Source organism: Asterias rubens, chromosome 14 (genome assembly GCF_902459465.1).
Source record: "Asterias rubens chromosome 14, eAstRub1.3, whole genome shotgun sequence".
Lineage (NCBI taxonomy): Eukaryota > Metazoa > Echinodermata > Asteroidea > Forcipulatida > Asteriidae > Asterias > Asterias rubens.
In genome coordinates, this window is record NC_047075.1 from 120,123 (window position 1) to 145,379 (window position 25,257).

General features: G+C 37.8%; 2 protein-coding genes across 5 annotated transcripts in view; one reads left to right on the forward strand and one right to left on the reverse strand.

The window, feature by feature from the left end:
* LOC117299224 overlaps positions 1-630 on the reverse strand; it is a 59,413-nt gene extending 58,783 nt beyond the window's left edge. For both annotated transcript variants that reach the window (XM_033782688.1, XM_033782687.1), the window contains exon 1: positions 495-630. The gene's annotated coding sequence lies outside the window, so the exon portion shown is untranslated. The remainder of the gene's footprint in view (positions 1-494) is intronic.
* A 281-nt stretch (positions 631-911) lies between these two features.
* Positions 912-24,983, forward strand: LOC117299315 (calcineurin-binding protein cabin-1-like). Of its 3 annotated transcripts, XM_033782829.1 has the most exons (41): positions 912-967; positions 1,859-2,441; positions 2,708-2,788; positions 3,299-3,412; positions 3,880-4,011; positions 4,611-4,791; positions 5,109-5,162; positions 5,652-5,727; positions 5,952-6,000; positions 6,494-6,603; positions 6,900-6,966; positions 7,452-8,472; positions 8,634-8,749; positions 9,478-9,566; positions 9,934-10,025; positions 10,277-10,424; positions 10,900-10,977; positions 11,316-11,435; positions 11,894-12,006; positions 12,346-12,416; positions 13,215-13,311; positions 13,599-13,822; positions 14,204-14,328; positions 14,547-14,711; positions 14,836-14,949; positions 15,411-15,618; positions 16,151-16,392; positions 16,506-16,568; positions 16,816-16,921; positions 17,360-17,521; positions 17,962-18,261; positions 18,712-18,866; positions 19,047-19,204; positions 20,044-20,522; positions 21,009-21,160; positions 21,547-21,675; positions 22,643-22,763; positions 22,971-23,084; positions 23,581-23,658; positions 23,823-23,893; positions 23,991-24,983. In XM_033782829.1, exons 2-40 carry the CDS (start codon positions 1,884-1,886, stop codon positions 23,859-23,861), a joined length of 6,501 nt encoding a protein of 2,166 aa, XP_033638720.1. In that variant the 5' UTR covers positions 912-967; positions 1,859-1,883; the 3' UTR covers positions 23,862-23,893; positions 23,991-24,983. The 3 variants fall into 3 exon arrangements, with proteins under 3 accessions (XP_033638720.1, XP_033638718.1, XP_033638719.1); XM_033782827.1 differs by having other exon boundaries at positions 23,823-24,983; XM_033782828.1 differs by lacking the exon at positions 912-967 and adding an exon at positions 1,563-1,608 and having other exon boundaries at positions 23,823-24,983.
* Positions 24,984-25,257: the final 274 nt, after the last annotated feature.

The following is a 25,257-nucleotide window of genomic DNA, read 5'->3' on the forward strand; positions in this document are numbered from 1 at the left end:
CGTCCTTTTGGTTGGTGAAGCAATTGGCAATTGCTAAATTCTACAAACAAATAATAATTAATTTGGGCCACCTTTTTAACACTGGCCCTAATAATTGCTAATTAATTTCCTAAACAAAAACTACCTGACTGATGGACCAAGAATAAAAAACGCCCATTTTTATAATTTTAGTATAAACAACTGATAAAACACAAACCAAAAGGGAATGCCACCAAAAACACTCATTTTAAACCTTTTATTCCTTAGTTCGTCTACTTGAAATTGGGTCAGCAACTGTCATCTTGTCTGTGTCACCGTGTCACTGTGTCAGCCCATTGGTCAACACGTACGACCACCAGGCAAACGACAAGATGACTAGCGTTGCCGCCTTCTTATTTCCAAACTCTCTCATTCTCATCGTCTGTTCTTGTCTCAATCTTTGAATGTTTTACCTTAAAACGAATAGGCCTAATTCTTTACACAAAAAAATCTAAAAACGATCAAACATTTCTTACCTGATTCTAGCACCAAAAATTGACGACTTCTTCACCACGATGTTCCAAATTGCATACTTTAGCGGTGACTAAACGATGACAAAACTGGACAGTACGATCCTTTCTCAATATTCTCCAGCTCGGAAATAAAACAAACCGCAACAGTAAGTAGCCCAACTATTGTATGACTGAACGTAAAGGTAAAGCACTGCCGGTAAATTGGGCGCACAGACGAGCCCAGTTGGGCTCAGTTTGTTAACAGGTGCCACCCCTTTTTCAGTGCGATCAAACGACTGTTTCATGATAACAAATACAATTTCACAATAATTAATAGTGAAAGAGCCGTATGGTAACAGTCAGCGATTATAGTCGGTACTTATTACCCGGTTTCATTGCACCTTTGATTTTCATTGGCAGCATGGGAACCAGACGTATAACCTAACACACAACAACAACGGTTTTTACACAAAGTTGGCGCGGACAACGATTAAAATGTAAGTTTATCAATTTATGTATTGTTATATCCATGCGGTTTGGGTCTTTCCTGATGGTAATAACGAAGAAGAGAATTACAATATTAACAAATGTTTCAATTGAAGTCCGTTTAGAAAGTATTTGAGGACCACGTAAACACCACACAAACTTTAAGAAATGTCAGTTTTAGACGTGGGGGAAGTCCCCATCCAGCCATCTCAGGTTTAGTAGTGTCTTCTATTCTAAGTTCTAAACTTCTAGTGAAGGCTGATGATCTTGATGACTTTGTATTATTATTTTATCAATTAGAAATCACTGTCAAATAATGCAATGATTGGGAAGAGTGCAATGAATTGCGTACATACATATACATACTAATCTATCAATCATAAAACCAATATCAGAATCTGTTTGTTTGGCCGGTTGATTTTCATCATTTTATGAACAACAAACAAAGTCATGTTCATAAGATTTCTGCAATTGTTACCTGTAGTGTGATCAAAGATTTGAATTGAAATTGTTTGAAATTTGTTTTGACAATTTGTAACCACGGGTATTTTAATTAATTTTCCAAACAGGATGAAGAGAGAACCAGTGTAACTTACTGTAATAATTAGTAGTTACTACTACTACTACACTAGTATAAAGTTCAGGAAATACAGTAAGCCTAAGAAACATACCATATTCTTTAATAAGTTAAGTTGTATTTATTTATTTATAAATTTAAGTGCATTCTTCTGTGCTTTATAAATAGTCCTTACTGATAATTTTGGTTGTATAAACGGTGGAACCAAAAGGCCGTCGAGGGATGGGGGGGTTAGAATTATCTCAATTATCAAGGGGTTATTGTATTATCAGAATGCCACCAGTTAATATAATTATCACTTTGATTGTATTCTTTACCACTACAGAGCCATCAGATAGCGTGTCATCACAATGCCACGCCTCGTGAAGAGGAAGCAGATGGTGCAGAATCTTATGGAGGATAGTTCAGATCCTCCTGAAGTCGATTCTTTACTTCAGAAACAACGGCTTCTTCTCATGTCAGGAAAACTTCCTTCATTAGAACCAAGAGCAGAAGCAACACATGATCCCCAGGCAGAGAGCAGAGTAACTTCAAAGTTATCTGATGAAGATTGTCTAGAAGATAATGGTACAGCAAAGACTACTCCGAGTGAGGTCATAGATTTGGTATCAGATGATGTTGAAATGTCAGAGGTCATACAGGGGTCAGAGGTTAGGAGAGGAGCAAATCCAAATCGAAGACGGACTTTGGAGTTGGATGATCAAGCAGCGTCTGTCCGTGGTTTTAAGCGACAAGCTTCAGAGATGGATCCAGCAAGACCTGGAATTAGAGGAGGACCTGTAGGAGCTAGAAAGACTCTCAGCGATCGTCTGTTTGGTATCGGTAAAAACTCAGAGTATAGAGAGAGTACGGAGGGAAGGTTTAGCAACAGACTGGAAGATAAGGAGACTACTGGATCTTTCACAAAGGTACAGCATATTAACAAACTCAAATTCAAATTCTTGGATGTCTGACACAGGCCTGATACTTTACAGAGGCAACAAAGGTGATTGCCTCCATGCCCCCTGGTCATTGCCTTGGTGCCCTTGAAATACTCCAGTAACAAATTTTAATTTCCTCATAGAGTGCCCTTTACTAAGGAACAAATGTCCTGGTGCCCTTGCCCTTTAAAAACTAAGCAATGTGCATACAAGCCTGTTAATTTGATTTTCTTTATTTGTTTTGATTATTTCAGATGAGGATTATGGCATTGAATGAAAGCAGTAGTGATGAGAGTGACTTGGAACTTGAGATGGAGAGCAGTAAGGAAGCTCAGGTAAGAAGGCTCTCTAGATTGATTGAGATGGAGAGCAGTAAGGAAGCTCAGGTAAGAAGGCTCTCTGGATTGATTGAGATGGAGAGCAGTAAGGAAGCTCAGGTAAGAAGGCTCTCTGGATTGATTGACATGGAGAGCAGTAAGGAAGCTCAGGTAAGAAGGCTCTCTGGATTGATTGAGATGGAGAGCAGTAAGGAAGCTCAGGTAAGAAGGCTCTCTGGATTGATTGAGATGGAGAGCAGTAAGGAAGCTCAGGTAAGAAGGCTCTCTGGATTGATTGAGATGGAGAGCAGTAAGGAAGCTCAGGTAAGAAGGCTCTCTGGATTGATTGAGATGGAGAGCAGTAAGGAAGCTCAGGTGAGAAGGCTCTCTGGATTGATGGTGAGAAGATCATCGGGATCCATCAATTTAGAAAAAAATGCAACATAAACAAGACCAGACTGCAAGAAGAGACAGAAAGTTAAAAAGAGAAAGATTCTGAGTATATTTTGATGATTTGTTTTCTTGCAGGAAGCTGAAGCTTATACGTTGTACAATAAAGCATTGGATTTACAACGAGCAGGAAACAAGAAAGAAGCGGAATCTACGTACCAAGAATTACTCAGTATCCCATTACTAGCCGAGGTAAGAGTCAAGACATGCTTAGTTTAAGATGTAGGAGGAAGACCCCAACGGGAGAAAACTCACACAGTCAGGTAGGGACTGAAAAAACAATCCACATGCAAGGCTCTCGTCTGAGCTGGGATTCGAGCTGGAATCCACAAAGCTCAAGCACCAATAGCAGGATGGTGAATACAAAACAAGAATGAATATTCTGTTTTAGGAAGACTCCAATGGGAGAAAACCCACACAATCAGGTTGGATGTGAAAACCCAATCGACATGCAAGGCTTCGGTCTTGGGTGGGATGCGAACCGGGGTCCACAGAGTTGAAAGGCAGGGAAAGAAACCCCTGACTTGGGTATAACTCATCAAGTCATCCTTGATTTTTTGGTTGTTGGGCGTTGCACTTTGTGTAGCCATAAACATGGACAAACTATCTTTGCCTGAACAAGATGTTACTTGGTTGTCTCTGTGCTTCGTTTGTTTCAGATTGAGCCACCTGATGAAATACCTGAGTTGATGTATCCAGGATTAATGTTGAAATATTCATCGTATAAAAACCTGGCGAGTATGTCTTATGAGAAGAAGGATCTAGACACTGCTATCAAATACTATGTAGAGGTAAGTACAAGAAGTTCTCCTTTATAAGGGCCATCTTAATGAGGAACTTGTTAGAACCTTTCAAGGGGCATCAAGGCAATGACCAAGGGCATTGAGGCAAGCCTCCAAGTATTATCTAGACACTGCTATCAAGACACTGCTATCAAATATTATGTAAGAGGTAAGAACGAAGTCACCTCAGACTCTCCCACCCCCCCCCCTGATAATGTACTCGTAAGCGAGTGACAGCCTTAATATGTTGGAAGTAAAAAGGGAAAATAGGTATGGTGGGGAGATGGTTAGGATGTTCTTCTGGTAACACTAAGTGTTTTAAGACTCTTGACTCTGAGAAGAGCTAGTTTTTACTTTAAGTAGTGGTTTTTCTGAAAGCTTGCTTGCAGACCTGAAGCTTTGTTCTGGAAAGGGCAAGGACACAAAGGAGTTATGACTTGTCTTAACTTAGGACTAGTCCTAGGAGGTATTAAAAACTTAAGGCTAGTCCTAAGTTAGGACGAGTAACTCTTCCGAACTCGAGATAAGACTAGTCTTAACTCTTCATGAAATCCACCCCAAGCTGTGATTTTTAATGCTTTTTGACTGATTTATTTTTCTATCACCAGGCTGTAAAGTTTGATGAGAGTGACGTTACTGTATGGTATAGAATGGGAACCATTGCAGTTACATTGTACCAGCTACCTCTAGCTAAACTAAGCTTCATCCAAGCGTTGAAGTGTAGCTCTAAACATTGGCCTAGTCTGGATAGATTGTGTACTGTACTCTATGCAATCAATGACTATGCAAGTAAGTAATAGTTGAAGCCTTGCATGGTAATAAGAATAAACTATAAACAATAGTGAGCTCGGGGGTACAACCAAATCTCTCATGGGGGAGTGTTGGCTTGAAAAAAATGTGTTTTGTCTCGAAGTTTCGAACAGTTTACTTAGCTTGTCTTCAGGAGAAAGAAAACATTTCTATTCATCGTTTATTCTCAATGTGCAAGTAAGTCGTGCTCATTTTAAAACTTTGCATTGTGAAGATACATGTTAGAGCCTGTTTCCTCTTTCATGTACACTTTATTCAGCAGATATTTGATCAGAGTGGTTCTTTTTTCTTTACAGGTTGTCTCTTTTATATCTGCAAAGCTTTAGAGAAGGATCCTAACTATGTAAAAGGTACACTACCAAGCTTGATTGTTTATTTAAAGAATTATGCAAGTTGATGGATTCTGCTACCAGAACCAGTGTTTTTTCTTTTAATTGTTTGTTTAATTTGTATGTGCACTTTACCATCTTAAGGAGGCAAGATACTTCTTGAGTAAAATGAACTCAAAGGAGAGATTGTATTTTGTCACCTAATAGTTTCCTAAGTTTCGTTAGTCTCCAAAACAAGTTTGTTTAGTTTGTATGTGTTTTACCATCATTAGGAGGCAAGGTACTTCTTTCTTGAGAAAAAGGAGAGATTGTATTCTGTCACCTTAAAATTTCTTAAGATGTAGTCTATAGTTTCAATAGAATTATTAAAAACAAGTTATGCCTGTATGTAGTACACAAAAACAAGGTATATGAAATGTTACAACTCAGCAGATTTACACCTCAACAGTATGAGTTAAGATTTAAGTAACTTGAATAAGTTAAAATGAAAGTGAATCATTTTCTTACTAGGAGTTGTCTTAAGAGAGAAGATGTATCAGGAGCAGCCATCTTTAAGGAGGGACAGCTATGAATTATTCAGAAATTGGTGAGTCATGTTTCCTTTTTTAGTCCCTATGACATCACTGTAAAAAAAATTTTTTACCACTTTCGAATTAAAGTTTGTTCGATGTTTTTTTTTCTTTTTTCTTTTTTCAAAGTTATAATTGGGACAAACAATTTGCCTTATTGAGTTTTCCTCAGTTTGTGTTTTCTTTAATTTGAATGTCTCAGATCTAGCAATCATGATTATCGGTTTCTCTTCCTCTCCAGCCACAACACTCTTCATTTTTCTCAAGTCAAACAAGTAGAAGCAGACAGGGTAAGAAAGAACAATCCATCATCTGAATGTAAATTGTCTCTCACTACTTCTAACTTGCTCTTATAATAGTTTTTTTTATTTTTATTTTTATTTTTATGCAAGTCGCCTGACACACAAGGCCTGAAGGCCACTTCAAGGTGTGGGCTACAATTATTTTTTCCAGATGCCGTTGCCACCTACTCCTAGGGCTAAAACAGGGTTGTTACTCCTTTCACAGCCCATACGAATGTAGGCTTGGGTATCATCAATTCGAAGCCTGGCCGGTTGAGCAGAAAGCACTACCTCCCCAATTTTATGTAGCAAGTGTCACGACCGGGATCCAAACCCACACCCTGCTGATCAAACACCAGTGCTTGAATCCAGTGCTCTGAACAGCTCGGCCATGACACTGTGATGTACCAAGTTTGTATAGTGTACATTTGTATGAATCCAATCTACTAGAGGGGTAGCCCTGGTAATTTGTTTGACGGTTTTACAATTGTCATTGTTATAGATCATCAAGGAAGCTCTGTCTATACGAGAAAATAGGCGCGCTCTGGCAAAGAGACCTCCTATGCCTCTGGTCAAGTTACTGACTCCATTTTCTTCATTTTCTTCATTCACGTAAGTATGAGTACCAGACTATACAAGAATCACACCCAATATCTGTAGCAGTTGTAGTGGCGTTGCCATGGTAGAAGCTAGGTACATGCGATGGCTGGCCAATTTATTAAGATTAGAATTATGATTATTAAAGTCTCATTAACTAAAACACAACACAAATTCTGTGTTGACTGAAACAAACTGACAAACAAAGTGACATGAAGCACTGTTGCCCTCAAGAAATGCTTCGCAGACAAAGCTTTAAATGTCAATTTGATCAAAGAGAATTGTATCTTGATATATCTTTGTTTTCACAGCTGGAAGGGGCTTGGGGAGAGACTAGTTGCTCTCTATGATCACCTGCAACACAGCTCTCCTCCATTAGTAAGTAGTATCCAGTTAGTCTTCACCTCAAGTATTCATATATTCACTTCAAACAAATAATTTTTCAGTACAAAATTTCATTATCAGCCTTTGATACTGTTCTGTTAGTTTTTCTACCTGAAAACAATTTTTGATCTTTCGAACGAACTTGTTGATGATTTTCAAACAACGCCCAATTCGACCTTTGCTTGATTTCACAAGATTTATATAAATTACTTGTGGGTTTGAACAAAGAATTGACTAGAGCAGGATTCGAACCAACAACCTCTGGATTAACGTGCCGGCGCTCTACAAACTGAGCTATCCAGATTGATATAAAGTACAAACCATTATATGGTGATACTGTGCGAATCACTATGGTGATACTGACAATTCATCGGAGTGCTTTGTGAAATCAAGCCCTGGCACAAGTAGTTTTGAAATTGGAGTTTGAACGAGATGCAATTTTGTTCGCCTCAAAATTTTTTTGGGATTTTTTGTTTTAGAGTGTCTGCTGTAAGATTGATCTGAGTGAATTCATCCAACATCCAGAAGAAAAAGAAAATGAAGCAGAAAAAGACTCTATAGACGATGCTCCAATGGACATAACTCAGGATACAGCATCTCCTACTGAATCCAAGACTACACCCAGTGAAGATACACCCCTAGCCCAGGAAACACCTGCCAAATCTCAGGACACACCCCTTTTAGAATCTCAGACCACGCCCTTCATTGCACCCAATCAACTGCCGTCACAGAGGAAGGAGTTGATTACAATTCCTGAGGACCCATCTGAGGGAAGATCACCTCAGAATCAAGAACAGAAAGAAATAGATTCCCCTGAGCTGATTCCAATGGACACTTCTCAACCAGTTCCAGTTGGTAACACACTGCAGGCCCCAGTACAAACAGAACTACAGATCCCAGTTCAAACAGATCGACAGTCCCCAATACCAATCGAGCGACAGTCCCCAATACAAATAGAGCGACAATCCCCAATACAAATAGAGCGACAATCCCCAATACAAACGGAGCTACAGACCACAGAACAAACGGAGCGACAGTCCCCAGTACAAATGGAACAACAGATCCCACAACATATATCCCCACAGACGGAGCAAACCTCACTACAAGTGCAAGTGGTAACTCCTCGTTCCACTCCACAACAACCCTCAGAGCAAACCCAAGAACAGACCACACAGCAAACTCCTCAGGAGACTTTGCAGCGAACACCTCACCAAATCCCAGAACAGACTTCAGAGAAAATCCCTCAGCAAAGACTAGAGCAAACACCTCAACCGACCTCGCAGCAAACTCTTCAGCAAACCTCGCAGCATACACCAAAACAAACGCCAAAAACTCCAGAACAGACTTCAGAGCAAATTTCTCAGGAGATCTCTCAACAAACCCCACAACAGACCTCACAGCAGAGCCCTCGTGAGACCTTGCACCAAACATCAGAGCAAACACCAGATCAAACACCACTTCAGACCCCACAACAGACCCATGGGAGCAGTGACACTGAAGGTATGTACATTTATTAAAGGTGTGAAACATTTATGAAGTTTTAACCTTATCTGTAGCATAATCGTATCCTGTTACATTTACAGTACATGCAGTTCTTTAAAAAAGAATTTAATTAAAAAGATATTTTTGCAACTAATTTCTGTACTTTTGTATTGTGATAGAGCTTGTTGCCATGGAAACTGAACCACTTCCTGTTAAAGAGAAAAAGCGTAGAGGACCTAAGAGGAAACGGGATAAGGGTAACAACCCATTGCTTGGAAATAGGCGATCCACCCGGGTAAGTATTACTCTAGGCTAAATCAGGGTTCTCACTCAATAGTGGTCTGCTGGGTTCTCCCTCAATAGTGGTCTGCTGGGTTCTCCCTCAATAGTGGTCTGCTGGGTTCTCACTCAATAGTGGTCTGCTGGGTTCTCACTCAATAGTGGTCTGCTGGGTTCTCACTCAATAGTGGTCTGCTGGGTTCTCACTCAATAGTGGTCTGCTGGGTTCTCCCTCAATAGTGGTCTGCTGGGTTCTCCCTCAATAGTGGTCTGCTGGGTTCTCCCTCAATAGTGGTCTGCTGGCTAGATGCTAGTTTGAAGACCAGTCCAAATTATGCTCAAGTGGTTTGCCTGGCTTGTTCATTGTTTCCAAAAGCTACAAAACCACCGACTGTGTACTTGATTGTGCATATCGTCTCAATTTGAGGTACCATGCAAAGAGACAGTGCTGAAAGAAAAACCATAAAACCAGTGACAAAGCTGGTGGACTATTAAAATGACAAACCAGTGACAAAGCTGGTGGATTATTAAAATGACAAACTAACTGGTCCTCCTGGCCAGTCACTAAAAAATCAAACCCGGAACACATTCATAAGTGACAGTATCTAAAAGCTGAGACTCAGCAGTTCTTTACAAAATACAGTGCAAGGAGCAATCGTATTTCTGAATGAGTAGTGATCTTTCTAAGCTAAGCTAAACATATCTGCAAAAACTGACACTTTAAATTGGTTGCAATGTTTAAAGGTTCGCAACACAGCTGTGAAGAAGAAAGAAGATTTAGTGAATTATCAAGAGTTGCTTCGACAGTTTCTTCCATCAAGTCTTCAAGACAGGTAGAGTCTTCCTCTAAGCCCTTGGGTGGTCGGGTTGGTGTAGTCCCGTCTGTTCTCGCCTTAGAATCACTGTACGAATCCTGGGGTACTATGTGATTGCATGGGTTTTTTCCTGGAGTAAGTCTCTGGAGTTTAAAACGGAAGCTTCTTTGTCTTCTCTCCAATGGTTTATTGGCTAGTACAGTGATTAAGTTCACTTTTCTTAGTCCTGGCTTTACAACCAAATGAAACTAAATAATTCCTCATCTCGCCACCCTCATCAGTTAAACAAGACGCCTGTTATTTCTCATCCATCTCACTCGGTATCTATGCCTCATCATTTCTACTTAAACAATAACAATTTGAGTCTTCACTGTTTGTCTTATAGCGATGATTGTGCAAATATTGAAAATTCTCATAGTTCCTCTGAGAGGACAAAGGTCATCAAGAAGCAAGATTCAAGAAGCAATAATATCTCAGGTATGATCAACTTATTTCAATTCAATTCAATCTATTTGTTCATTTAAATTCTTCTTAAAGACAAAGTAAACCTTTGGTTTTTTTAAAGTGAAATTTTTCTCAAAATGCTTTTTACTATCCAAAGCTTTTATTTCTATTATATTATATAGGTTTCTAACCAAGATTTGTTATTGCCAGTAATTTTAAGAGTGATTACCAAACGTATACCTTTCCTTTAATGATTGCTTTTTTCTGATGTCTTTGTTTTCTAGACGAACCCAAACCACAAGAATCCCCAGTTTCTGATCCTCAGGAATGGGAAAACGTCTGGCAGTTTTTAGCAAAGAGACAAAGGAATAGTGGAATTCTGCAACTGCTTCGTGGTTATCTGATAGAGGTTGCTAAACTGGGTGGCAAATGGTGAGTAGAGAAAGTGTCGCTTCACTGCAACTGTCGTGGTCTGGGCAAAGTTGATTTATCTTTGTGAATTCCTTGTGCTTCATATTTATGAAAGATTGCAATTATTTATCTGATAGATGTTATATTTGCATCGGGGATAATTTGTTTTGACCCTTACACCGATGTGTGTTAAGCACTGTATACTCAGTACTTTCCCAAGTTCTTTGAACAAAATCCACAAGCAAATCACTCATTATGGATTGGAACCCAGGAACTTTGGATTGCTAGAGCATATGTCTTACCACTAGACCACCAAGCTATATACAAGACATCACTTGAGCTGTCTCTTCCACAATCTGCTCTCTTACATAAGACATTAGAAACTTAAGAAACTACATTGCTCGCACATGGTTAAAAGCACTTTATTACACTTCATTTTCTTCAGCCTTTATTGACCCCCTAAATGTGAACCTTGTCTTTTGTTTTTCTGTTTCAGGCCATCTGGATTATCAAGTGTCTTTGTTGATGGGTTTATCCGATCTCGACCTCACACTATCCTACCAAGTATCTTCAGGTATCTTAAACATTCTTCTTGTTACAAGATTGTTGTGATGGTCTGTTGCGGTTAAGAGTACTAGACTCTTGTGTTTCTGATCAGCAGAGTGTGGGTTTAAGTCAACAGTCTTGACATCTGGGACCTTGAGCAAGACACTTATAATTGCTGTGTTCTTTGGATGGGACATTAATAGGTTCCATGTACTAGTATTGGTAGTGCATGTATAAGAGAACAATAACCAGAATAATATGTTAATGGATTGCCATCCACATATTCAGAATTCTAAAAGTCTTATAACAATCAGTTAGTTTAAATAAATTTTCGGTTTTGTATTTTTTTATCAATGACTTTTGCAGTTCTGAGTACACCAGTGATTTCAAAGTTTCTTATGGGTTTATGTTGCTGTCATTTGCTGAGCTGAAGGTTGATCAGTTAGTTCTGACCAGGAATAAAACACCAAATAGCTCCTCCAAAAAGTAAGTTAAGACTATCCTGAAATACATAATGCAACTAGTCCAAACTAATGTAAAACTTTAAATACAAAATACATTTAGCATTTCTCTTTTACTTTATCATTTATATTTCTGTTGCAGCCATTTTGTTTAAATGAAGATGGTTTTAGTTTTTTCTATCTCTTTTTCACTCAGATTGTTTCAATAAATGTTTCTGTCTAAGTCATCAGTTTTTTTTATAGAAAAGGTACAGGTCTCGTACTTCACGGAGGCACAGAAGATGATTGCCTTCATGCCCCTGGCCATTGCCTTGATGCCCTTGAAATGCTTAGGTAGAAATTTACAATTTTATCATAGGGTGCCCTTTACCTAAAAAATGCCTTGGTGCCCTTGCCCTTTCAAAAAGCGAAGTATACAGGACTGAAGGTATGTATGTTATAGTTAATATTTCTGATCTATCTTAATTTTCTCTGTTTCTCTAGAGCTGATGTAGAGTCGATGGGGCAACATTTTGAATCTGATCTGTTTTATGTTCAATGGTTGACAACATCAGGAGTAATACAAGCAGATCAATGGCAAGACTTCACTGCTAGATGTAAGATTGATTTCTTGTAATGTAGTTTGGTTTTCAACTCTTTGTCTTGTTTTGAGGAGTTTGTGGTCCTTCAAAAGCCCAGCAGTTCGGCTGATTGTGTTCTGTACATTCTTAAATTTCTGAGTGACTTTTCACAATTATGTTTGTTACTTCGCCTAGTTGCGCATCTTAAATCCTCGTAGTTTTGGTTTCTATAAAACCTTAAACTTAAACAGTTAAATGTTTACTATCATTTGATTCTTATCCTTTTTTGTTTTCATTACTTTATGGATTTTCTATTTAAAGTAAGACAAATTTAATAATTGTTGTTGAAGTGAAGTTGTGATGATTCCTTTACAGTTTATTGGATGAAGGCCAGGTATATGATGCTGGTTGGCAAATCAGATCAAGCCATTCAGTCCTTCTCACTGGTGAGTTCTTAAATTAAAATCAGATCAAGCCATTCAATCCTTCTCACTGGTGAGTTCTTAAATTAAAATCAGATCAAGCCATTCAATCCTTCTCACTGGTGAGTTCTTAAATTAAAATCAGATCAAGCCATTCAATCCTTCTCACTGGTGAGTTCTTAAATTAAAATCAGATCAAGCCATTCAATCCTTCTCACTGGTGAGTTCTTAAATTAAAATCAGATCAAGCCATTCAATCCTTCTCACTGGTGAGTTCTTAAATTAAAATCAGATCAAGCCATTCAATCCTTCTCACTGGTGAGTTCTTAAATTAAAATCAGATCAAGCCATTCAATCCTTCTCACTGGTGAGTTCTTAAATTAAAATCAGATCAAGCCATTCAATCCTTCTCACTGGTGAGTTCTTAAATTAAAATCAGATAAAGCCATTCAATCCTTCTCACTGGTGAGTTCTTAAATGAAAATCAGATCAAGCCATTCAATCCTTCTCACTGGTGAGTTCTTAAATTAAAATCAGATAAAGCCATTCAATCTTTCTCACTGGTGAGTTCTTAAATTAAAATCAGATCAAGCCATTCAGTCCTTCTCACTGGTGAGTTCTTAAATGAAAATCAGATCAAGCCATTCAGTCCTTCTCACTGGTGAGTTCTTAAATTAAAATCACAAGTAAATCTACATAATAATCAACCTTTTATGTTAGAGTGAAATGAGATAATCTGAAGCATGCATTATGCCTGAAATTTGACCAGAAAGCCCTTGTTTAACCCTGAGATATTGACATGAAGTTTTGATTCTTTCTCAGTGTACTGATATTCTAAGTGAGAAACAAGACCCTTCGCAACCGGATCATGAAGTCTTCTTAGCAAACTGCATCATGGAGAGTAATAAAATAACTATTGGTAAGAATTATATACAGTTACATAATACTTCATCAAACTGCATCATGGATAGTAATAAAGTAACTATTGGTAACAATTACATATAGTTATAGTAAAATAATAACAATTATATTTAGTTATAATACAGTTACAAAATGTTTCAGTCTTTGCTGGGGTTCCAATGGTGATAGAGATTTGCGTTGGTTTCTCTCTTGCCAGAAGTGTTTTAAATAAAACTGATTTTGGGTTGAACACAGACAAATGTAGTAGGACTTAATAAAACTGTGATTTTATTGAATGTGCCCAAGATCTGGTGAAGGAGCAATTGAAATCCACCCAGCACTGCCAATCCTTGGAAGAAATCCAGCGACTCTACGAAGCTGAACAGTTTGACAAGGTGACTGAACTACTCCTCCCAACACTCCAAGATACATCATCAAGAAGGAAGATGCTGAAAGAAGGAGCCACTCCTCAGCGAACATCTCAGCTATTATTGTTACATCAGTCTCTACTCAAGGTTCATGATTATAAGGTACATAGAAACGGCAGGCAGGGATAGAGGATTAAGGTCGGTTGTGTGTAGGTATTCACCGAAAATGTGTATGGGCTTTGCCAAAATTGTGTATGGGCTTTATGGCCGAGTGGTTAAGTGCATTGAATTCAAGTTCTGGTGGTTAAGTCATCGGAGTATGGGTTCGGTCATGGCACTTGTGGCCTTGAGCAAGATACTTATTTATAATTGCTTCTCTTCACCCAGGGAGCTGAGAAAGATATAACAGGAATGTTATTGGCCCAATGACCAGGGCACTAATGTAAAGCGCTTTGAGACGGTTATTGTGAAATGCGCTATATAAGAATTTGTTATTTTTTTTATTATTATTTATCAAAACTATAATATTGTTATTTCTTGCAGCAATGTGTAATGAGTGGTGCAGAAAGTATCTCAGAAGCATTACAAGAAATCACTGTTTCAAAGACTCCACCAATCAGAGAAGAGTGGGTTACTCTAGCCATGCAACTATTTACTGTCATCAACAAGTAAGTCAAAAGAAATTATAACAACTAGATTACACCATCTTTAAGATTCCAAGGTGTTTTAACTGTTTGATATTGCATTATGAAGCCTTTTTGTAGTCCCAAACCAAGCCATGCTAACATACTAACGTTAACTAATTACCCACTATATCTGTTTCTTCAGAGCTCTACTTGAAGACATTGATATTAACTATTTTACCTGCCTATATTTATTTCTCTAGAGCTCTAACTGAAGACATTGATTGCCTTAAGCTTTTGGTTCGACCACAACGTGTAAGATTTACCAATGCTATCATTGGTATCATTGAATTATGTATGGATAGTGATTGGAGTATGCAGAGTACCAGTGTCTTACCGTGGGTCGTCTTATACAAAGTTATTAAACAGTAAGTGCAAAGATTTAGTTCATTCTATCTTTCTTCAACAAAAATGTAGTTATTTTTGAGGTGCAACGAGTATGGCTGATTTAAATTTTTGGCTGATTATAAAATTTTCTGTTTGATTTAAAAGTGAAGAGGACCAGATTGCATCCAAGGATATAAGTGTTACCACGGAAACACAAGCTACACCTATGATGCCATCTTCATTGATGTTGCTGGAAACTGCTCACGAGTATCTTGGCAGGTTGGTTTACAATTACAATTTTTCGTTATTTTATTTTCTGGGAAAACAAAATGGTTTTGCATAACACTTGTACTTCATCAAGCGTGTTGACAGTAGTAGTAGCTTAAGTAAAGTGTCTCAGGGCTCAAAATTGGGCTCAAAATCCACAAGACTGCTGGGCTTGTAGCTCAGCATTTTTACTGGGACCAGAATTTATTGAACAAGACCAGATTTAAAATGAGTTGAACAAGCACTAAGAGAAGATCTATCTTACTTGTCATGCTACTTCAATACTCCACAGAACTGTAAGATATATCAGAGTCATTGTCATCATTTTTCACAAAGATACTACAAAAGCGGCATTACTTGAAGGTTCACTTATGCTGAAAACATGCCTTGTATACTACTAAAATACTTTTTGAACAGTTCCAGAGACTTTGAAATAACATCCGAGTTTGTCTGTTCTTATATTTGCCAATTAGGCGTTCGCTCTGCTGCAACTCAGAGGGAGCTTTCCTACGTCTCTACATATCTGTGTTAAGTAAAGAGATCTCCATGGGAACTGAGGATGAGCCACACCCATTTCTGAGTGATTTAAAATACTACATAGAGCAGTGTTTCTTCTGTCTCCATGGACACCCAAGTAAGAAAACCAAAGCAAGACATCTACAAGATCATGGAGTAGAAGAGGTACGTCGAGAATTCTTATTTGTTACTTAAGATACTATTTATGTGATTTAAATTATTATCTTATGAGGTTTTATATGGAGGGCTATTAACTAGGATTATTTTCCTGATGCTCCGAACAAACGAACAATGTATGAACCTACTTGCAAATTTCAAAACAAGGCAAGATTTATAAATTATTACTAAACTTACAGCGGAGAATCTAATGTAGCACTTTAATAACAAACTAGTTATAAATAAATATCAGTATGGGGCTTCATCAGATGCAATGAAGTAACACAACTTCAACCAAGGTTTATAAACAGTCCAGCACAGTCTAAACAAATGATGGTAATGAGGCAGAGCTGTAGTGTGACAAAACTCAAGAAGAAGAGCAGAGTAAACGGTTTGAAACAACGAGACCAAACTGGCTCTTTCCAGAGCAAACACTCTCTCAAAAGAGATTTATTTATAGCTACCTCTCAAAACTAAAGTGCATGTACATGTAATAACATCTTATTGGAGTAGCATAAAATATGACTCTTTTTCTCTGTAGTTACCGATGGATCTAGAAGATGCGCGCATCATCTTTAACTACTTCAAGCCAAGTGTCTTACCAGAGTTTGATTCTTATAAGACATCATCAATGTCAGCTGATTTAGAGAGCCTCCTCTTGAAGATTGTACGGATTATCCCTGTATTGGATAAGCCTGCTATTACCATGGAAATGCTCCAGTCTTATATGGAAGAGAAGACAGAGGAAGCTCCGTCCATCCCGAAAGATCGGACTATAACCAGGTATTTAGAAATATCCCTCAAATTTGGATCAAGAGTAACAAAAAAATCATTGTAGACTGAAAACTGTATAGCAAGTAATACTTTCCTTTTTCTTGTTCTTTACTTTACCACAGACCTGTTGTCAAGGAGATATATTATTTGTTGGCTGATTTCTACTTCAAAAACAAAGAGTTCTTGTGAGTATTATTTATAATTTAATATCTATTAATTGATTTTTGTATTATTGCTGGTCTAACACAAACATAGGTTATATCTTTGTTTTCTGTAAGCATGTTCAACAGTTTAAATGTGTTTTTCATGTACTAATTACAAAAAGAGTTTTGTTGATATTGCGTTCTTTGTTGCACCATTTCTTGATTGTTGATACCATTGCCATGGTAACTTGTTAGTAACATCCCCTTGATTGTTTGTTGATGTGTTTAGTAAAGCCATCAAGCTCTACATGCAGGACCTATGTGTCTGTCCAGATAGACTAGATAGCTGGGCCGGGATGGCCTTAGCAAGGAGTGGACGCTTAGAATCTAAACTGGTGAGTGGATAGTTCATGGTCAGTCTTTCAGGACTGTATGCCTCATTTTTTGAAAGGGCACCGAGGCATTTTCTCCTTTGTAAAGAGCATCCTATGATGAAATTGTAAACTTCTACAAGGTACTTCTACTAGAGCATTTCAAGGGGACCAAGGCAATGACCAGAGGGTGTAGAGGCAATCACTTTAGTTGTCTCCTGGAATCACTTTAGTTCTGTTGGTTTTAACTTTATCGAGTGAACAAAAACATTGTATTATTGCTTTAATTATTCGCAGTTGGCTGTCATGGATTTTGAGACTGCTAATCCTTGTCATCTAAAACCAAACATTTCTTCTTGTTTCCTATTCAGCATATTATTAGTGCTAATCAGGCTGTTTAATGCGTAACAAAATAAGACATCCTTATATTGGTCTTTATAATATTCTTTGTCCCTAATACAGTGTGATGCTAAGACAGAAGGCACTATATACAAACAATCTGTAGCCGCTCTACGTTGCTTCCATCGAGCCCTTGAGATCGACCAAACCAATCGATCCTTGTGGATTGAGTATGGCTCTATGTCGTACATGCTTCACTCACACGCATCTCGGCAACTCAAACAAGTAAGTGTAATTATTCATGATTACAGTCGTTAGCCAAAAATTGGTTCAAATGCTTTCTATGTTATAATTTTGACATGACTGTCAATTCATTATTACTCTTTCAAAAACCAACAGTTTACTGTATACGACTCTATGTAGAGTGGATATCAAATTCATCTTGGAGGAGTTGCATCAAGTCTATAAGAAGCAGCCTAGTTTTTACTTGCACTATATCAAGTTCCCAGGACCAATTGAGGTTCAATTGTCTTGTCAGTCCACATAGAATCTTTTCTGAGCCAACACTTCCCCAAAAGAGATTTACAAATGGTTGTACCCGCAAGTTTACTAGGCCTATTTATTTATAGTTTCTCCCCATAGCACTTCCCATGGTTAATAGTATAAAAAGGAAGAATTGTAACTGACTTCTATCATTACTGTTTCCACTATGTCTGATCTTGCAGAAGGAGCAATTCTCACTGACAGATGACATCGTTAAGTTCCTTCAAGAGAAACGTAATGATTGTTTATCTCTCGCTGAGAGTTGTTTCCAAGAAGCGATTCAATGTGAGGTAGACGGTGAGGAAGAGGAATGGTTGGTTCATTACATGCTTGGAAAGATTGCAGAGAAGCGACAGACAGATCCTCAGGAGTTCCTTGAACATTATAAGAAAGCTGCTTATTATCTTCATGAAGATGAGGCTAAATATCCCAAGAAGATTGCATATCACAACCCTCCAGATTTATCACTAGAAGCCCTTGAGGTAAGGTTTGATGTTATTGATGTTGTTATTATTTATTCGGCATTCACACAAGACTATCATACAATACAGAACAAGACAGTTAGGATTTGACTATACGGTATTAACAGAGCCATGTAGAAACTGAAAGATATCAAAATCAAATACTGTCTTTGGCAAGACAACATGATTGCAGTTAAGTCTCCTGACGAAGACTAGATCAAGCTAGTCAAAACGTTGCGACCAATTAAAAACTCAATCCACATGCAAGGCTCACAGGTCTGAGGGGGGGACTTGAACCGAGGTCCACTGAGGTGAAAGGCAATGAAGAAAGCACCGAGTCAATCCGATCACCTGTTACTTTTTGATGTCCTTTTTGTGTAGTGTTTACTTTTTATTGTAGTCAAATCAAATAGACAACAAAATATTTTGTGTCAGTTTATAAAACCAATTGTTGTTCTTGGATCTAAACAGATGTTCTTCAGACTACATGCCTCCATCTTGAAGCTCCTTGAGAAACCAGAGTCAGCAAGCTGTGAAGATAACTTTGCAATGTTTCGTCGCTACATCATAGACGCTGCCGATGAGCCGTTTGTCATTGCACAAGAAAACACGGATACCAGTGAGCCGTAAGTTCTCTCCCTTTGGATGTTAGTTTCGTTCACACAGGGCATTTTTAAAAGAGGCACTATGGTTAATGCAGGTCTATGGCAGTAAGTTCTCCCTCATTGGATGTTAGTTTTACTCATCAAAGCCATTCTTTTTGCTGATGCATGTTTTTTTTCTTTTTTTTTCTTCAATAATAACAGACAATCATCAGCAGAGACTGATCCGGATTCTAAATCAGAGGTCAAAGGTCAAGAGGTTAAGCTTTACAAGCAGCGAGTGCCAGGAAGTCCGCTATTCATCGCCACGCCTATGGATCATGATTATTTGAAATCAAGAAACAAAAAGAGACAATCAACAGGTGAGAGAAAACAGTCTGTGTTTCCTTTGCAAATAAAAGTAAAAAATATACGTTTTGCAAACTGTCTCAAAGTCTGTCTCAAATGCTACACAAAGTTTGTGTATATATTAAACCTTTTAACTGTAAAAAGGAACAATTATTGGGTATACTCTCCACCAGGGGGCTGAGCTGAGATGGTTTAAGGAACGATTTAAGGCCCAGTGACCAGGGGGTAATAATGTGAAGCGCTTTGAGACGCCCTCCTGGTGTGAAAACATTATATGAAAATGGAGTATTAATTAATTCATTATTAATTCATAAATACCCCAGATAGTTTCACTATTCCTATTGTTTGAGAGCGCGTCATGTTGGGGTGTTTAAACTGCTCATCAGTCCCTTTGAAATGAGGCAGTGTGTTAGTTGAGAAATATTAGCGCGTCATGTTGGGGTGTTTAAACTGCTCATCAGTCCCTTTGAAATGAAGCAGTGTGTTAGTTGAGAAATATTAGCGCGTCATGTTGGGGTGTTTAAACTGCTCATCGGTCCCTTTGAAATGAGGCAGTGTGTTAGTTGAGAAATATTAGCGCGTCATGTTGGGGTGTTTAAACTGCTCATCAGTCCCTTTGAAATGAGGCAGTGTGTTAGTTGAGAAATATTGAATGGTCTAGTTGGTTAGACACTGCTCTAGATTTGCAAAAGTAATGGGTTTGAATCCCAACCGAGTAATATGCCTGTGATTTTTTTTACAGAGCTCTGGAAAGTACTCAGTAAACAGTGCTAACACACATCGGTGTATATGGGTAAAACCAAAATTAATAGAGAAATATTAATGCTATTTTATTTATTTATTTAATCTCCAGACTCTCAGGAACAGAATGCTTTAAATCAATCCACGCCAGAGAAAATAAAAGATGCACAAAGTCAAGATGACTTAAAGACTGAGGCAGGTCAACGAAGTACTCCCGAGAAACAAGAAAGTACTCCGACAGAAACAAAAGATGAGGATGGTTTGAACAAAGAGATGGAGACTATAGATCTTATCACGTCATCTGAAGGAGAAACAGTTGAAGCTCAAGAAGGTTCTAAGGAGGATGGAATAAGACTTAGTTCTCAAGATAAACCTGAAGGATTACTTAATCAGATGGAACTTGATGAAGATGCAAAGAATCCAAGACAAGGGAAAGATGAAGGAGTCGGGTTAGGAAGTCTGGAGGAGCAGAAAATCTGGCTGATTGAGAGATGTCTTGAAGCTATGAAACTTTGTCTTACTCGATTCCCACAGCATTATAAATCACTGTATCGGATGTCTAATGCTTACTGTATTGCACCAACACACAAGGTTATTATTCTCTCTGCTGCAGAGACTGAATTGTTTGATGAGTCTGTTTTCTTTTTGTCAATGCTCCCCCATCTGTTTTTTTCTTGGTTACAAATCAATTTAACTAAACTAAAGAGCTTTTCGAAATAATGGTTTTGTCTTAGGCTCATTGAAAATTGTGCTTTCTTTGCTGGATTTCAAACATGGCCCATTTCAAATAAGCTGTTCATCACATGGTTGAGCAGAAAATACTGCTGAGCGAATGTCTTTGCTGAGCACCATTCACAGTTTCTTCTAAGCAATATTTGTCTGTGCTTAGCAATTTTTTGTGCTTACCGGCTTTATACAATTGAGCCCAGGTGGCAGAGCCCAAGCCCAAGAGAGATGACTTTACATGTATAAGGGGAGGGCGAGGCAGAGAGGGAAAGTTACAGAGACAACTACGCGATAACAAATATAGCCAAATATCTGAGCCATATTTGACCACAAAGTGTTTTTCTTGAACAGAATTTGCAGTGGAGTCGAGACTTGTTACTAGGCAGTGTGCAACCATGGCAACAGACAACTCATATGCCATCTCCAGCTCTATTTGCGGAACATTGGAAAACCAAGAATCTATTCCATGGGATCTGGAGGATTCCTATAAGTGAGATTGACAGGTAGGATGGATTTTGGTGTATTCCTTAGGCTCAAGAAAATATCAACAAATTTAGATTGCTTTGAGAGAACTAATTTGATATTGTGTTGATTTTTAATATGATTCAAGATTTCCTCAGAGTTGTAGGGTGTCATGGCCAAGCCATTTAGGGCATTATATTCAAATTCTTGTCCTGATTCACCGGAGTGTGGGTTTGAATCTCCGTCGTGACACTTGTGTCCTTAAGCAAGACACTTTACTATATTAATTGCTTCTATTTACCCAGGGGTATAAATGGGTACCTTTAAGGGTAGAGTTAATATTGTGTTTGAAAAGGCCTTTGGAGCGCCACAGCAGCTCAGTGCTGTATACTTTATGAATTTGTCACTGATTTCTCTCTTGCCACAGATCTGGTAGTTTTTCATGGCATATGTATCGCTCTGTGAATCTACTTATTGATATTCTGAAGAAGATGAAGGATCACGCTATGCTGTTACAGATCTCTGTCAAACTAAACAGGACTCCAGAATTGGGCAAGTAAGTAGTCGGTGTTTATTTACTAAAAAGAGACACTGGGTTTGTGACAGCTAAAGAAATGTCTACATGCAGGGAAAGGTAGATCTGGGGACAACTCGGCCCTAACATCATTGACCGAAGACAACACTCGAAGTAATAATAATAATAATAATAATAATAATAATAATAATAATAATAATAATAATAATAATAATAATAATAATAATAATAATAATAATAATAATAATAATAATAAAATAATATACCAACGAAGTCTGATATAGCGTATCTACCAAACAAGGTACTCAAGGCGCTGAGTATATACAAACTTTCAGAAAGATAGGTGATTGCAGTGATGAATTTTGAGACCCATTTAGTTAGCACCTTATAATGGTTTACAAGGTGCTACGACACATACAGCAGCCACAGCCAGGAACACCGGGGCGAACCCCTTCTCTTTTCGATAAGTGCACTAGGTTCTTTTACATGCGTTACACAATACATGGGACCAACGGCTTTACGTCCCATCCGAAGGACGAAGCAATGGTTAAGTGTCTTGCTTAAGGACACAAGTGTCACAGCTTGGGATTCGAACCCACACTCTGCTGATCAGAAACACCAGAAGTTTGAATTCGGTGATCTTAACCGCTCGGCCACGACACTTCCGTGAAATAGAAGAAGATAAAAAGAATTTGTTTTGCAAAACAACGCATGATCATCTCTTTCCTAGCGTACATACAAAGGTGTTAAACAATTACATTTAAACATTTAATGAGGCGTCTTGTAGGGCTGAATATGTCAGCTAGAAAACGAAGCCCATTTTCATAGAGCTGTATGACAATTGATTTTGAAAAGTTGGTTTGGATAATCTACCCAGCAAGTAGATATACACATGGTGTTACGGCTAACCAAATGAACATTGGTTTAGATGATTGGTTTAAATGAACATTGGTTTAGATGATTCCATCTTTTTCTTTTTTATCCAAAGACAATTCTTAAGAGATGGTGATCGTCAATATTTGGCTAAGTATTGCTACAAGACGTGTCAGACCGTCCTACAGGAATACGTCACTTTAGCCAAGACTGGTACAGAAGAGCTAAAACTGCAGGTAAGTTCATTGCCATCAGGGCCATGATTCATTAAGCTGTTCAGCAGAAAATACTTTGAATTTTCTTTGCTTAGCAAAAATTTAGTGGGGCACCAGTCACAACAAGGTAAACTTAACAGAAGTTGAGCTGGCAACCTGTTTCTTTTAAGCAATACCTTTCTGTGCTAACAAGCTTTATAAATTGAGTATTATTCATTTATCTTTTAGGCTGTTCTGTCGGCCTATCAGTTAGTCCAGACAGTACAGAATAAGCTACAGACCGATCTACGTATCCCAACTCAACTTCTTAAAGAAGCGTACAGAACATACAAAGATTTGAAGGTAAGAAGTTGTCAATGGTTCAATCTACTCATGATGATGCATTTATACTTTGCATTTCTACCCAATTCCATTTTGGTAATTACTCAAATTATTAGCATAACAATTTACTTGGTAGCGAGCAACAGAGAGCTGTTTGTAGTATAAAACATTGTGAGAAATGACTCCCTCTGAAGTAAGGTAGTTTTTTTAGAGAAATTTTCACTAAAATATTTTAATCTGAGAAAGGCTTAGTAAGGCCTTGAACTCTTACTCAGGCATCTGAAAGCACACACATTTTTGCATCAAGGGAGCATTTTCTTCAACTATGATGACCAATTGATTCACAATTTTTACAGATTTGTTATTTGATGCGCATGTTGGGCTACACCAACAAGTGAGAATACTGGTCTTTGACAACTACCAAATGTTTCCAGTAACTGAATGCTATATGCAAATCAAGAAACCCATTGGAAACATTGAGTGTTCTAATTATTGTTGATTATGTTCCATAATACAGGATGACTCTGATATTGCAGTTCTTGAGCAGGCAACTCGGTTTTGTTTCCAACGTTTATATACCAGCAAAGCACCCCAGGTAAATGTTATTGTACACATGCTTGTTTTCCTTGCTAAAAACTGTGTATTGACCTCTTGCACGCACCTCACACGCGGCAACTGAAGGAAGAAAATTTGTTGCTTCAAAAATATTTCGGGAAGAAACAAAACCTTACAAATGTTTCTTTTTTATTTAATTATTAGACGCCAACTTCACAGCCAGAGTCTATATTTTCATCGTGACCGCCTAAGAGTAATATGAGGAGCTTTCTAACATCGGACAGTCAAGAGTAGAAGATCTTAGCTCTACCCCTCCAGACATCACAAGATATACCTCAGACTTCATTGTGTTCCAATAAGGAGCTTTCTAACATCGGACAGTCAAGAGTAGAAGATCTTAGCTCTACCCCTCCAGACATCACAAGATATACCTCAGACTTCATTGTGTTCCAATAAGGAGCTTTCTAACATCAGACAGTCAAGAGTAGAAGATCTTAGCTCTACCCCTCCAGACATCACAAGATATACCTCAGACTTTATTGTGTTCCAAGTGGAAGTTAACTTGGAGTCAAGATACACATTAATATGGGCAATGAGTGGTATGTAGTTTAAAAGAACTGGATTCAAATAATATCAGGAATGAAATAAGAAGCAGAATTGTTAGAACTGTCAGTCACTAACTCTTATCATGTGCCAAGCGGTGCCTAGCGACCAGTTTAAATCCCTTCAACAAATTAGTTTAAAAATTAAAAATAAGAATCGCACGACAGTTTTCCAATTAAAAAATCCCATCCACTGTAACAGTTGGAGTAAAGGTTGATAACTTGATCAAAACATCAACCTTGTTTCCAAGGAAAGGACAATTGTGGCAACAATACAAAGAAGACAAAGTGTTACTTTACTTGTATTCATTCACTCTTGGTTATTGTAGTTTATTGCGTAATAATATATCACAGCAAGGTATTCTTAAACTATTGATCATTGATACAGATTTAACAAGTTACTAATGCCAATGCTAGAAGGTTGTGACTTCATGGAGATTTGCATTATCGTTTGAATTGACGACGACTTTACAGCTAAAATTTGACATCAATTTCACTTAGAATTCTTTTTTTGCAAATGCTCAAAATACATGAAGTTAAACTGCCAACATCTTTTGTTTTTAAATAATAAACCGGAATAATTACTGAGTCATGCAAAATATGATTTACATTTTCGTTATACAGTAGATGTGCATCTTTAGTGCAAAACTGCTTCTTAAAATGTTTTTGTTATCACTTGGTTTATGTAGCTTGTAGGATTGTTTTTCAAACTTTGTAAGGATTCTTTTGAAATAAAATCTAGAATAAAACTAGCTCACAAAAAGGTTTCTGTTTTTCAATTTCTGACATGTAAGAGTAATAACACATCATGAATTGATAATAACATTTGAATTTAGTGCATTAAATTAGAAAACATCATTACTGATTCGCAGAAAATTGCAACTTGTAAGCACACCAAATACAGTCAACTCACGTTATAAAAAGCACGGTTCTGCTTTTAAAGAGTAAATTCTGAAGTCGTGAATCACATTTCCACTTAATGTTTCTTCGTTTGAAGACACTGGACACTATTGGTAATTGTCAAAGACCAGTCTTCT